Source organism: Ascaphus truei, chromosome 2 (genome assembly GCF_040206685.1).
Source record: "Ascaphus truei isolate aAscTru1 chromosome 2, aAscTru1.hap1, whole genome shotgun sequence".
Classification (NCBI taxonomy): Eukaryota; Metazoa; Chordata; class Amphibia; order Anura; family Ascaphidae; genus Ascaphus; species Ascaphus truei.
The window spans coordinates 113992033-114004950 of NC_134484.1; the positions used below are offsets into that span (position 1 = coordinate 113992033).

At 41.3% G+C, this 12918-nt stretch overlaps 1 protein-coding gene across 1 annotated transcript; it reads right to left on the reverse strand.

The window, feature by feature from the left end:
* Positions 1–3297: 3297 nt before the first annotated feature.
* LOC142485236 (uncharacterized) lies at positions 3298–7385 on the reverse strand. Its single transcript, XM_075584319.1, has 2 exons — positions 4243–7385; positions 3298–3328 (listed from the first exon to the last, which is right to left on the reverse strand). Exon 1 carries the CDS (start codon positions 6879–6881, stop codon positions 4947–4949), a length of 1935 nt encoding a protein of 644 aa, XP_075440434.1. The 5' UTR covers positions 6882–7385; the 3' UTR covers positions 3298–3328; positions 4243–4946.
* Positions 7386–12918: the final 5533 nt, after the last annotated feature.

Genomic DNA, 12918 nt, shown 5'->3' on the forward strand with positions numbered 1-12918 from the left:
TGTCAGTGTGTCTGTCCCTGTGTGTGTCAGTGTGTCTGTCCCTGTGTGTCTGTCCCTGTGTGTGTCAGTGTGTCTGTCCCAGTGTCTGTCCCAGTGTGTGTCAGTGTCCCTGTCCCTGTCCCTGTGTGTGTCAGTGTGTCTGTCCCCGTGTGTGTCAGTGTGTCTGTCCCTGTGTGTTTCAGTGTCCCTGTCCCTGTGTGTGTCAGTGTGTCTGTCCCCGTGTGTGTCAGTGTGTCTGTCCCCGTGTGTGCCAGTCCCCGTGTGTGTCAGTGTGTCTGTCCCCGTGTGTGTCAGTGTGTCTGTCCCTGTGTGTTTCAGTGTCCCTGTCCCTGTGTGTGTCAGTGTGTCTGTCCCCGTGTGTGTCAGTGTGTCTGTCCCCGTGTGTGCCAGTCCCCGTGTGTGTCAGTTACTGTGTATGTCGGGGGGGTGGGGAGGGGGGTGATCAAAAACGGAGCTGGGGGAGGGGTCAAAAACAGAGCTGGTGGAGGGGTCAAAAACGGAGCTGGGGAGGGGTCAAAAATGGAGCTGGGGGGGGCTCAAAAACGGTGCTGGGGGGGTCCAAAACGGAGCTGGGGGGGGTCAAAAATGGAGCTGGGGAGGGTCCAAAATGGAGCTGGGGAGGGGTCAAAAATGGGATAGACTAAAATGTTTAATGTGAAAAACGGTAAATGTAGATAAACGTGGCAAGACATACACCAATTGGCTTCAAACTTGGCACAGAACATGCTTTGCACTGCCCCAAACTATCCATAAAATTTCATGTTTTTTGATAACATGCAAAACAAATTATGTACATTAACCACTTCCCGAAAGTGGAAAATGCTCATATAAACGCGTTTATTGTGAATCCAGGTGTCAAAACATGAAGTGATTCATTTAAAACTTGCCACATGAGGTGCTGTATACTGCCCACAACTATCCTGAAAATTACAAAGTGTTTGCTAGCACACACTGCAAATTGTTTACATTATGCACTATAAGAAGGGCCCAGTATCTCCTATGGAAATGCGTAACTTTAATTAATGTGCCAAAACATAATCCAATTACATTAAAATTTGGTAGAACACATACTTTACACGGCCCGCAACTATCCTGAAATTTACATGGCTTTTGCTGACATACACTGCAAATTATTAACGTTAATCAGTTGCTGAAGGACAACAGTCTAAAACGATTAATGTCAAAAACCATTAATGTGGATTAATGTGCCAACACATACACCAATTGCCTTTAAACTTGGCACAGTACATGCTTTGCACTCCCCCAAACTGTCCTGCAAATTTCATGGCTTTTAATAACATGCACTGCAAATTATGTACATTAAGCACTTTCCACTTCCAGAAAGTGCTTAGTGTAAAAGTGCTTAATGTTAATTAAAGTGTCAAAACATAAACCGATAAACGTAAAACTTGGCATATGATGTGCTGTATACTGCCCACAACTATCCTGAAAATGTCAAGGTGTTTGCTAACACACTGCAAATTATTTATGTTAAGCACTTTTTGGAAGAGGTAAATGCATAATGTGAAAGTGCTTAACGTGGCTTAAGTGTCAATACATAAACCAAGTGAATTAAAACCTGAGTGAAGAGGGTCCCTTCCGGAGGGGATGCCTTGAGATGGCCATTTAATTCCATTAATCCATTAAATTCCATCCATTTAATTTAAGTCCTGCCACAAGCCCTGGCACACCCCTTTGTTGTGAGCCTTGCCCTCCCTCTTTCTAAATATGCATGAGCAGGAGTGTCTAGTTTGTTCCTGGTCACATGAATATTCATGAGCTTCCACTGATTGACAGAAACAGAGGAAATACATCCCCCAGATATAAAGATGTCGCCAAACTTCGCTGATCAATAGACGGAGAACGAATTGACAGGCAGCTATGCAGTTCTTTGGGTAACTAGAGATTGGCCACATGAAACTATTGAAGTGTAAAAAAAAAAAAAAAAAACCCAGCTTGAACTGCAGCTTTAAGTTAGTATTGCCACAACAATGTTACATTCTATTGGGAAAATTTTTACTCTGTATCCTCGGCTAAAAGGAGCACTAATCAAATTGTATCCAACAAAATGATACATGCTAACAATAAGCATAAGGCTATAGTGCCGGCGACGCGACGTCGCCCGAAAACAAATGCATTGCCGCCGTCTTGTTCACTTATAGTAAGCGCCACAGCGACAATGCAACGTAGCAACGTCGTGAAAACTGGTAGCCGCGAATATTAGTTTTTTCAAGGGCTGTCGCCTCACGTGACAGTCCCTGAACCAATCTAATGACGGGAAACCCAAGACGCTGCCACACGGCGAAATACAACTTGCGGTGGCGAGTGACATCAGCCGTCGTGTCGCCGTCCCCAGTCGACGCCACTTTAGGCGCGGCCCTAGGGCGCACACGTGTGAACATCCCCAGCAGACGGAATTATGCGGCCAGGGGAAGAGGGGGAGCAGGCAGAGGGAGCGGGGGAGCGGGCGAGAATTGCCTAGTAGCCTGCTTCCCTCCCAAAACCAGGCAAGTTTTTATTTATTTATTTCCCGTCCCGTCTGCCCCCCCCCCCTTCCGCCTCCCCCCGCCTCCCCCCGCCTCCCCCCACCCACACAATTTCACCAGCCAATCAATAGAAAATGTCCGGCATTGATTGGCTGCTGAAACTGACGTCACGCTGCTGCAGCCGGAGATCACAGCTGTGAAAGAAACCGCCGACCGCAGCAGCGTGGATGCCGAGCTTTGACGCCAATGGTAGTTTCAAAACTGGACACTACCATTGGCCGCCGGCAATGTGTGACGTACGCGCGCGCGCACGTCGCGAAGCAGGGAGAGTGAGCGGGCCCTTCGTTTTTGCTAGAAGTTTACATTAGGTTTTTTGGGGAAGACATGCCATGCATTATTATACCATGACGCCACTACTGTCCATTATTATACAGTGGGGTACAGCACTTTACATTAGAACTAGAGGTTAACATTAAGATTTGGCAAATTTGAATTTCAAGTCTGAAACCAAAAAAAAATGGATATTTTTTTTCCCCCTCAACAAGGCCTTACTAAATGAGTGATTTTTAAGAAACAATTATATGATGCATGTTATTAATATTTTATGAGTTTTTATATTCTTAAAATCACTTACTGTTTTTGGACACTCATTCTCTTGCAGGCTGCATTGCATTCCGTGCTGTACTGTAGTTCTTTTGTCATTGAGAGAGGGGGTAGTACGAAAAATGATTGACTATTAGTAGACTATGCCACACAGTTCAATAAGTTTGCACACACCCCCCTACCCCCTTCCTGTACTGTACTGGTGGGGGGCGGGGGTTCTGCACGTTGTCTTCGCCTAGCTCCAGACATGCAAAACAGAAATAGAGATAAATTAGTACAGTATAACAAGCAGTAAAAGCATTAAGCAATGAAACAATTAGAAACATTCAACTTTTTTTTTGTTCAATTAAAAACATTGGCGGTGCATCCACAGTATAAACTTAAAATATAGTAGTATCAGTCATCAAACAAGGCGACGGACTTCCAGGGAACAGCCCTTGTATGCCTCAAAAACCACGACGACCATGTGACAGACACCAGAAGAGCCGTGCTCTGGCTCCCAGTATGCGAGAGAATCATATTCAAGACACCATGCATAGTGCACAGAGCTTACCACTGTCTGGGCCCAACATACCTACAAGACCTATTTGTCAAACTCACCCCAAGTAGAGATCTGAGCTCAGCCAATATGCTCCTACTCAAAAACCCTAGAATAAAGCTCACTTTTAACGAGCCTGCAGAATATCCTACCAAGGAGCAATCCTGTAGAATGCTCTTGCACAATCCACACGCAACATCCAAGACCACCTCCTCTTTAGGATGCCGTCAAAACCGCCCTCTTCAACTAACATTGAGAACCCCATACAACACACCTCCTCAGTAAGTTACGCTTCAGTTGCGCCTCAATGCGATTTAAGTTCGCATTTGTGCGCATTACACATTCCCATAACATGACAAAGTGAGAAAATTATATATGACAAACAAACCCCATTTCCTCCCACCAAATGTGTGGAATCTAGACAGAAAGACGTCTACAATGGCGTAAAGTGGAGATAAAACAACACTCCCTATGACCTTCAAGAGGCAAGCAAGCACAGCATTAAGCCGTTAGTTACGTAGCTCTGAAGCTGAAGGATGCAGGAACTGAATAAGTCTCAATGCACAGACCTCTGGAATAGAAACATTTTATATAACAGAAAATAAATATATCTACCTTTTTGTTAGGAAAAATCCTTTTGGTGGTCCTTCGAGTATTTGAGCTTGCTGTTTTTGCATTTGTAATATAATGGTGGTAATGTGCCAGCAGTACCGGTGGACTTTACACATAGCTGATGAAACCATTTTCTTACAGACTACACACAGAACTTGGGTGAAGATGTGCCCAGGATCGCCAACACATTTAGGTGCACAGCATACTGTCCAATTATTTTGTTCTTGTGTCAACGAAGCTTCTAGGTTTTGCATAACTTCATCCGAATTATTTTCATTCACACATAATTTGTACTTTGTAAAATCTTTTTTGTAATGGGAAAGTCTCTCAACATACGTCTGAAGAGTTTCCTTTTTCATTGCAGATCTTTTCCCTCTTACTTGTTTATATTCAAGTAGGATGGAATATATCCATGCTCTTGATTGTATGCTATTAACAGTGCAAAGGGGATAGTTGCCCACAATCGCACATGCGTAAAGAATAACATAGACACCACAGTCATGATTGTTGCTTTGTTGAGGAACATCATGCACGGCAGTTACCTTCCAGTCTTCCCACTGAAGCACTTCTTCTGCCGCTGTGTACATGCAATCAACGATTTTTATTAGTGCTGGAGCAGCACTGTCGGCAGCTTCTTTTGTGTACATAGAATTAAAAATTATTAATTGTTTCTCACGAATGTCACCTACGGCAAGAATCCAGTGAGTTCAGGAGCCTACAACATCTGTATTGAAAGGAATAAGAAATACATCACAATTCAAGACTTTGTTCGCTGCACTGAATCGTAAGACAGGAGCAAACACATTATTTGTAGCAAACTGGAAAATATAGGTAGGAAAAGCTGCCACTGAGTGCGCCCTTTTGGATATGTTGATGAACGCTAATAAAGCCTGATCTATGACCACATCTTCTAGCCACATTGTGGGAGACAGGCTTTTATATTGGTCTGACACAGTCGACCAATCTGGGATGCACATATCAATTGTTAGCCAAAGAGAATGATTTGCTGTTTTGGAAGTTGGTGTCGATGTAACATGATGTGTCAATTCAGCAGTGTTTTTTTGTGACAATTCTTCATCCTCTGTAATGTAGCTAGAGCTGTGATGTGCAGTCATAGTATCTTGCAGGTTACTGGGCTCTTCCATTAAAGATAACAAAGAATCAGGAGCAGCATCAAGGGAATAATTATAATCTTTTGCCCTTGGTTGTTTCCTTCCAGATTTTTTTTCTCGTCCTCTTGCATTCTTCCTCATCTGAGAAAGGCTGTATGTTGTCTTGGTGGGAAGAAATATATTAGTTGTCATTTCAACTGCCAGAATATGATAACATTTGCCTGTGCTTGGGAAAACACACACCGGCCCCTTAGACGTGAATTTTACTGTGTACACATTATCATTTCTGGGACTTTTCACTAAGAACACTTTCAAATGTGGATGAAAGCTAACAAAATCCATTTCTACAACGCAGTGTGCCAGGGATTTCTGGCTCATTTGAAGACTTGTCCTTTTTTCAACCGTGCAGGGGGTTACATCCATGTTGCTTTTCACTCTTTTGATAATGTCTTCAAGAGGATAGAATGGTGCCACTGGTATTTTACACCCCTTTTGAGGTACATAATAACTTGTCTTTGGGTTATAGTTACCCAAGCCACACTTAGCCCTTTCAAATTCATTAATGAAGTATGTTTGCATGTAGTAGAGAGAGAGTACCATTGCATCAAGAGGGAGTTCTTTCCATTCGGTCTGATTTCTGATCATTTTGTTCATACTTTCACTGATGTTGTTTGTGGCAGATTTGCCCTCAAATGCAGGAAATTTTTGAGTGATATATGAGACTAAATGACACTGGATATCATGTTTCAAATGTATCTCAAAATAATGTTTGAAACTTTCAGACAATGCTTTACTGAAATTTTCATGACGGTTATTGAATTCAGCTGGACTTGGTGAATCAATAAGTTGCTCTACATGGTCTTTTAAAACCTTCACATCATCATTGCCTCCCTTTTGTTTCCTGATCCAAAATTCAACATCCCTCAACATATGAACTTGGCAGAAAGCAATACTCAGATGTGAGAAGTTTTTCTTCAAAGCTTTTACAATGGCTTTTTCTCTGTCAACAATAATTGGAATATTTTTATATTTGTTTGAATTCATTCCTAATCTACCCAAAACCTCCTGCAGAAATCGCTCATGATATATCGTGCATTTCCGTTCATGCAACATGAAGCCTACAGGGTAGATTGGGTCATTTTCTAGTATTGTATTCCTTTGAACTAATACAGATAGGTAGAAGTCTCCAAGCTGGAATGTGGTATCATAACTTAACAACTGTGGATGCTTTTGTTTTAAGGAAGTTTCCAGCAGAGAACAAGATAACCTTATGATATCTGGCAGTCCAACAAACACCATAATGTCTGGATATGTGGTTATGTTCCATATAAATGCATCAAGTTGCAAGGCTAGCTCGTGTAAACTGAATATCTCATCCCTGGAGATTTTTTCATTCCTCCTTTTTGTGTATATGGTATTCTTCACTTGTTTTGCATTGCGAGGGTGATCTACTGCCATGCGATCATGGTTTCCTTCACTTCCCTTCCGACTCAGTAGTGTTTTATAAACATTGATTGGCGTTTGACCCATGTCATTGCTGTAGATATCATTAAAGACTGCTTTTTTAGATGGCAGATAAATCTTGTCAGATTTGGAATTACCATGTTTAGTGCCAACAAACAAAGTTTCATCTCCCAGGTAATGTATCAAGTAGTACTCTGCTGGGGTGTTTTTTTTTGCTGTTAATCAGGCAGTATACATTTCTGCAAAATTCCGGAGAGCCTTTTGGAAAGTCTTTTGTTCGAATGTGATAATATCTTTTCAACACGTTACCTCCATACCTTTTAATATTCTGTAAATTATACCCTTTTTGTCTCCAGGTATATTGGTCAAAGCGAAAATCCATATTTGCCTGATCAAAGGATCGGGCCTTGTAGATATAGACTTGGTTTGCCTTCGGTTGTATTGGTGGATCAGAAGAAACATATTGTTCATATTCAGCAATGTTTTCCAGCACTGCTTCCACTTCTACAAGTTTGTATTCAGCATTTCTTTCCCAGAAATTAGGCATCTTGTAACTAGTGAACACTGATTGCCTGTGGAATATAAAAAATGAAACCTGTAAACCTAAACTCCTGCAAACATTTCCATTTGTCCCTCCACTGCTCTCCTTTGCTCTGCAACCACCTGTTTGACTTTCTGTTATGGGGGCGTGTGGGGTCTGTGCAAGGGGTGGAGGGAGGAGGGACACAGAGCGTACAAGTAGGGCCGCCAACAGAAATCCTGGGGCCCAGGACAAATGAAAGGAGCAGGCCCCCCCCCCCCCAACCCATAGCGCACTTAACACAAAAAATTTTTTAGTGCGCAACTTTTACTGTTTTCTTGTTATTGTTAATATGGTAAAAAAAAATACAATGCAATCTGTTTATTTTAATATTTTCTACAAAAGACACAGATACCCAATGCTACATCCTATGTGACAAAAGCCCTGGGGGGATTCAGTATGGGCCTGTGGTGTACCCTACCTGTCTTCTGGGTTAATGGGGATTCCGATGTCTCCTGTGTGAAGCTTGAGTCAGATCTGGAAGAAAGCAGTATAGGTTATTTCGGTCTAGGTATAGGGCAGTTAAGATAAGACAGAGAGAGTGTGGGTGAAAGAGAGAGAGAGTGGGTGTGGGGAGTGGGTGACTGACTCTTGGGTAGGTGACTGACTCTTGGGTGGGTGAGTGGGTGGGTGACTAACTGACTGACACTTGGGTGGGTGGGTACCACTTGGGTGATTGACTGACGGGTGGGGTGACTGACACTTTTTGACTATGACTGACTGGGTTGGTGTCTGTATTTACACTCACACTCACACATTCTCACAGACACACAGACACTCTCATACACACACTCAGACCCTCTCTCAGACCCTCTCTCAGAGAAGACACTCACACACACTCAGACCCTCTCTCAAGACACAGACCCTCCTCTCTCAAACACAGACACTCCTCGCTCAGACTCACACACACACACACGGGGGCCATCGGAGCAAGGGGGGAGGGGATAAATCGGAGATGGAGGAGGGAATCGGAGCAGGGTGGGGGAAATCGGAGCCGGGTGGCATGCAGCAGCAGTACATACCACTTGCTCCATGCAGGAAAAGGCGGCCTCGCTTTGGAAGCTCGTGTATAGCGTGTTATGGGCCAAAAAAAATCCTGGCAGCGTGCCAGCACGCGCCAGGCAATTAGGAGGGGGGGAGGCTTATTTTTTTTACATTTGCAGAGAAGCGCGCGCTGCCTGGCAGATAGCGAGCGCGCAAAATCCTGTCACCCGTGGTTGACAGGGTGACAGGATTTATCGAGGGGCACATCCGCGCAGGGGGCCCTGGCCCCCTGACTCACGGGGCCCGGGACGCAACTACCCTTTGTCCCCCCCCTGTTGGCGGCCCTGGGTACAAGGATGAAATTAAAAGCGACTTGTTCTCTCATAAAGCCAAAGTTTGGAAAATGTATTTCATAGATAAACGTGTTAGTACCTACTCTACATAATGTATTCTTCCCAAATAACAGTTCTCATTCTTACTTTAGCAATGTTATGGAGATTTGGGGTAATTTAATCTATTTCAGGAATAATCAGGTTATTGTTATCCTTTTACAGGTAGATCTGGAGTAATGTTATACAACTTTTTGGGTCAATATCAGTATCAATGAGATTAACGACAATCATGGAGACTCCATAAAGTAAAGGGAGACTACGGCTGTCCTTCAGAAACTGCTTTACGTGAATAATTTTCAGTGCGTTATCAAAAGCCATGACATTTGCAGGACAGCTTGGGGGAGTGCAAAGCATATACTGTGCCAAATTTGAAGGCAATTGTTGTATGTGTTGGCACATTAATCCACATTAAGAATTTTTCACATTAAGCGTTTTCGACAGTTGTCCTACAGAAACTGGTTAATGTGAATAATTTGCAGTGCATGTTATCAAAAACCATGACATTTGCAGGACAGCTTGGGGGAGTGCAAAGCATATACTGTGCCAAATTTGAAGGCAATTGTTGTATGTGTTGGCACATTAATCCACATTAAGAATTTTTCACATTAAGCGTTTTAGACAGTTGTCTTACAGAAACTGGTTAATGTGAATAATTTGCAGTGCATGTTATCAAAAGCCATGACATTTGCAGGACAGCTTGGGGGAGTGCAAAGCATATACTGTGCCAAATTTGAAGGCAATTGTTGTATGTGTTGGCACATTAATCCACATTAAGAATTTTTCACATAAAACGTTTTAGACAGTTGTCCTACAGAAACTGGTTAACATGAATAATTTGCAGTACATGTTATCAAAAGCCATGACATTTGCAGGACAGCTTGGGGGAGTGCAAAGCATATACTGTGCCAAATTTGAAGGCAATTTTTGTATGTGTTGGCACATTAATCCACATTAAGAATTTTTCAAATTAAGCGTTTTAGACAGTTGTCCTACAGAAACTGGTTAACATGAATAATTTGCAGTACATGTTATCAAAAGCCATGACATTTGCAGGACAGCTTGGGGGAGTGCAAAGCGTATACTGTGCCAAATTTGAAGGCAATTGGTGTATGTGTTGGCACATTAATCCACATTAAGAATTTTTCACATTAAGCGTTTTAGACAGTTGTCCTACAGAAACTGGTTAATGTGAATAATTTGCAGTGCATGTTATCAAAAGCCATGACATTTGCAGGACAGCTTGGGGGAGTGCAAAGCGTATACTGTGCCAAATTTGAAGGCAATTTTTGTATGTGTTGGCACATTAATCCACATTAAGAATTTTTCACATTAAGCGTTTTAGACAGTTGTCCTACAGAAACTGGTTAACATGAATAATTTGCAGTACATGTTATCAAAAGCCATGACATTTGCAGGACAGCTTGGGGGGGGGGGGGGGTGCAAAGCATATACTGTGCCAAATTTGAAGGCAATTGGTGTATGTGTTGGCACATTAATCCACATTAAGAATTTTTCACATTAAGCGTTTTAAACAGTTGTCCTACAGAAACTGGTTAATGTGAATAATTTGCAGTGCATGTTATCAAAAGCCATGACATTTGCAGGACAGCTTGGGGGAGTGCAAAGCATATACTGTGCCAAATTTGAAGGCAATTTTTGTATGTGTTGGCACATTAATCCACATTAAGAATTTTTCAAATTAAGCGTTTTAGACAGTTGTCCTACAGAAACGGGTTAATTAGAATAATTTGCAGTGCATGTTATCAAAAGCCATGACATTTGCAGGACAGCTTGGGGGGGTGCAAAGCATATACTGTGCCAAATTTGAAGGCAAATGTTGTATGTGTTGGCACATTAATCCACATTAAGAATTTTTCACAAAAGATACAAGTATTACTGGCTTAAAAGAATTAATATAATAATATTGGCAAAAATATTATTTAAAGAAATGAATTTATAGATATGGGTTCCAATAGGAATAACATTCATACATGCACACCCTGGTTATGAGAGTTTACTAAACGATATAGAGAGCTTCAATTATATAAACAGTATTTAATTATAACAGCAACAAAATGTAACTATTCCACGGTTGTATTATTATACTTCCTTATATGGTTTGTACTTATTACAGGCCTAACAATATAATACAGTTCCTCCTATCTAAACATACATTAATATAAAACACAGATATATACAGATTTACAAGTGCACAAGAATTATGATCATAATTACCTTCTCTGATGTCTATTGGAATTGAAATAGCTCTTTCTCCAAAATCTCCTTCTCTCTCCTCTCTTGTTAAATAACTAATACTGTGTATGTGGTATAAATGTGTTTCCTAAACCCATAAAATAACATCTAGGAGGTTTTGATTGGTTGACTAAGAATGCTCAAACTAAATTATGTGTGTTGCTATTAAATTGATGGGATTACCAAGAAATATATCTGATCTATCATAAATGGTGGATAGGTCAGAAATTCCCCTATTTTGATCTCTGTGAGGAATATGTATTGGTGTCTAAATGTTATTTAATGAACCACAATTTGTTTACAAGTCTCTGATACTAAACAAAGTAATGTTATCAGGGTGTGAAGTAAATAAACCGTTTGTTTGTTAATTTCTCAGTTCTTGCATCCTCAGTGGAATTTGTATTCTGGTGCAGACACAGTATCAAAAGATAGTTTATGATTCCTGCATCAAAAGCATTCTTGTAATCAATTGTCCTTGGTAACAAGCTTAAAGTAAATTATTTGCAGTGTATGCTTAAACTAAATTATGCGTGTTGCTATTAAATTGATGGGATTACCTAGAAATGTATCTGATCTATCATAAATGGTGGATAGGTCAGAAATTCCCCTATTTTGATCTCTGTGAGGAATATGTATTGGGATCTAAATGTTATTTCATGAACCACAATTTGTTTAGAAGTCTCTGATACAGGCAGTCCTCGGTTCTCCGACACAATGCGTTACTCGAAATGGTGTTGGATAGCGAAACGTCATAAAGCGAAACACGTTTTCCCATAGGAACACTGTTTGAATGAAAGGTTCCGTTCCTGAAGGCATTTTTAACACTAAAACACACCAAATATTTTACGCAGGCAATAAGATATGCAGCACACACGTAAATCATATAGTATATGCTGTATTATATATAAAAGTATACATTACCGCATAGCAGCAAAAAGGGAGACAGCACTCAGGTGAATGAAAATAAATGTATTAAATACAGCACATAACTCCAACGTTTCGATCCCACAGGGGGATCTTCCTCAGGCTGGTGCAACAGACACAGGACAGTGAGTGACTTATATACCCCAACACCCAAGTGACATAAACATCTCCACATCATCAGAAAGCATCATCATCGGGCGACAAAACAGCTGTGCATAATACAATTTAATTAGATCATGCTCCAACTCCATGTCTGTACTCCTATTGGGGAATCCAAGTCACATGATCAAACCCAAGCTATCAGTGTCATTGCATGTAAACAAACTGATGCTGCATCAGCAGGCCCGGTTTTCAAGGCAACAACATGTGTGCTCAACTCTTTAAAGGCAGCAGACAGCAGTGGTTGTCATGTGTACTGCACGTGTACAGATACACCACTGCAAATGTGTATGTGCTGTAGCAGTGATGAATTTACTTCTAAACAGCACCTAAGAATAACAGATACTGGCATGCGTATATCAGTAGAATCCTATGACAGATGGAACCCGCTGTGATCCCAGTCGGGTAACCCATAATAAACCTGTCGGCGTCACATGCTGCATGGATATACATAGGTTGCTAGTTAACCCCTAGTATACCAGTACTGCTAAAGGCACAAAGTGCGATCAAATAAAGGAACATGCTGTCTGTAGAACTACATAAATATACAATATACGGACCTGCAAAAATGTGGAATAAAGAACACCCAATACACAGTGAGGGTAAAGTGAAGAGAACCGGGAGGGGAAAATAAAATCAATGGAAGAAGCTGAACGACAAGAATATACAAGCTGTAGTAAAATATACTGTATAATAAATGCCTTTTAAACTAATCATTTTGAACTACGCTGATCCATGTATACATACAGTTGATGTTGAACAGTAATAATTACAAAAAATTACAAAAAACAACCCAAGTTCATGTCCTCAT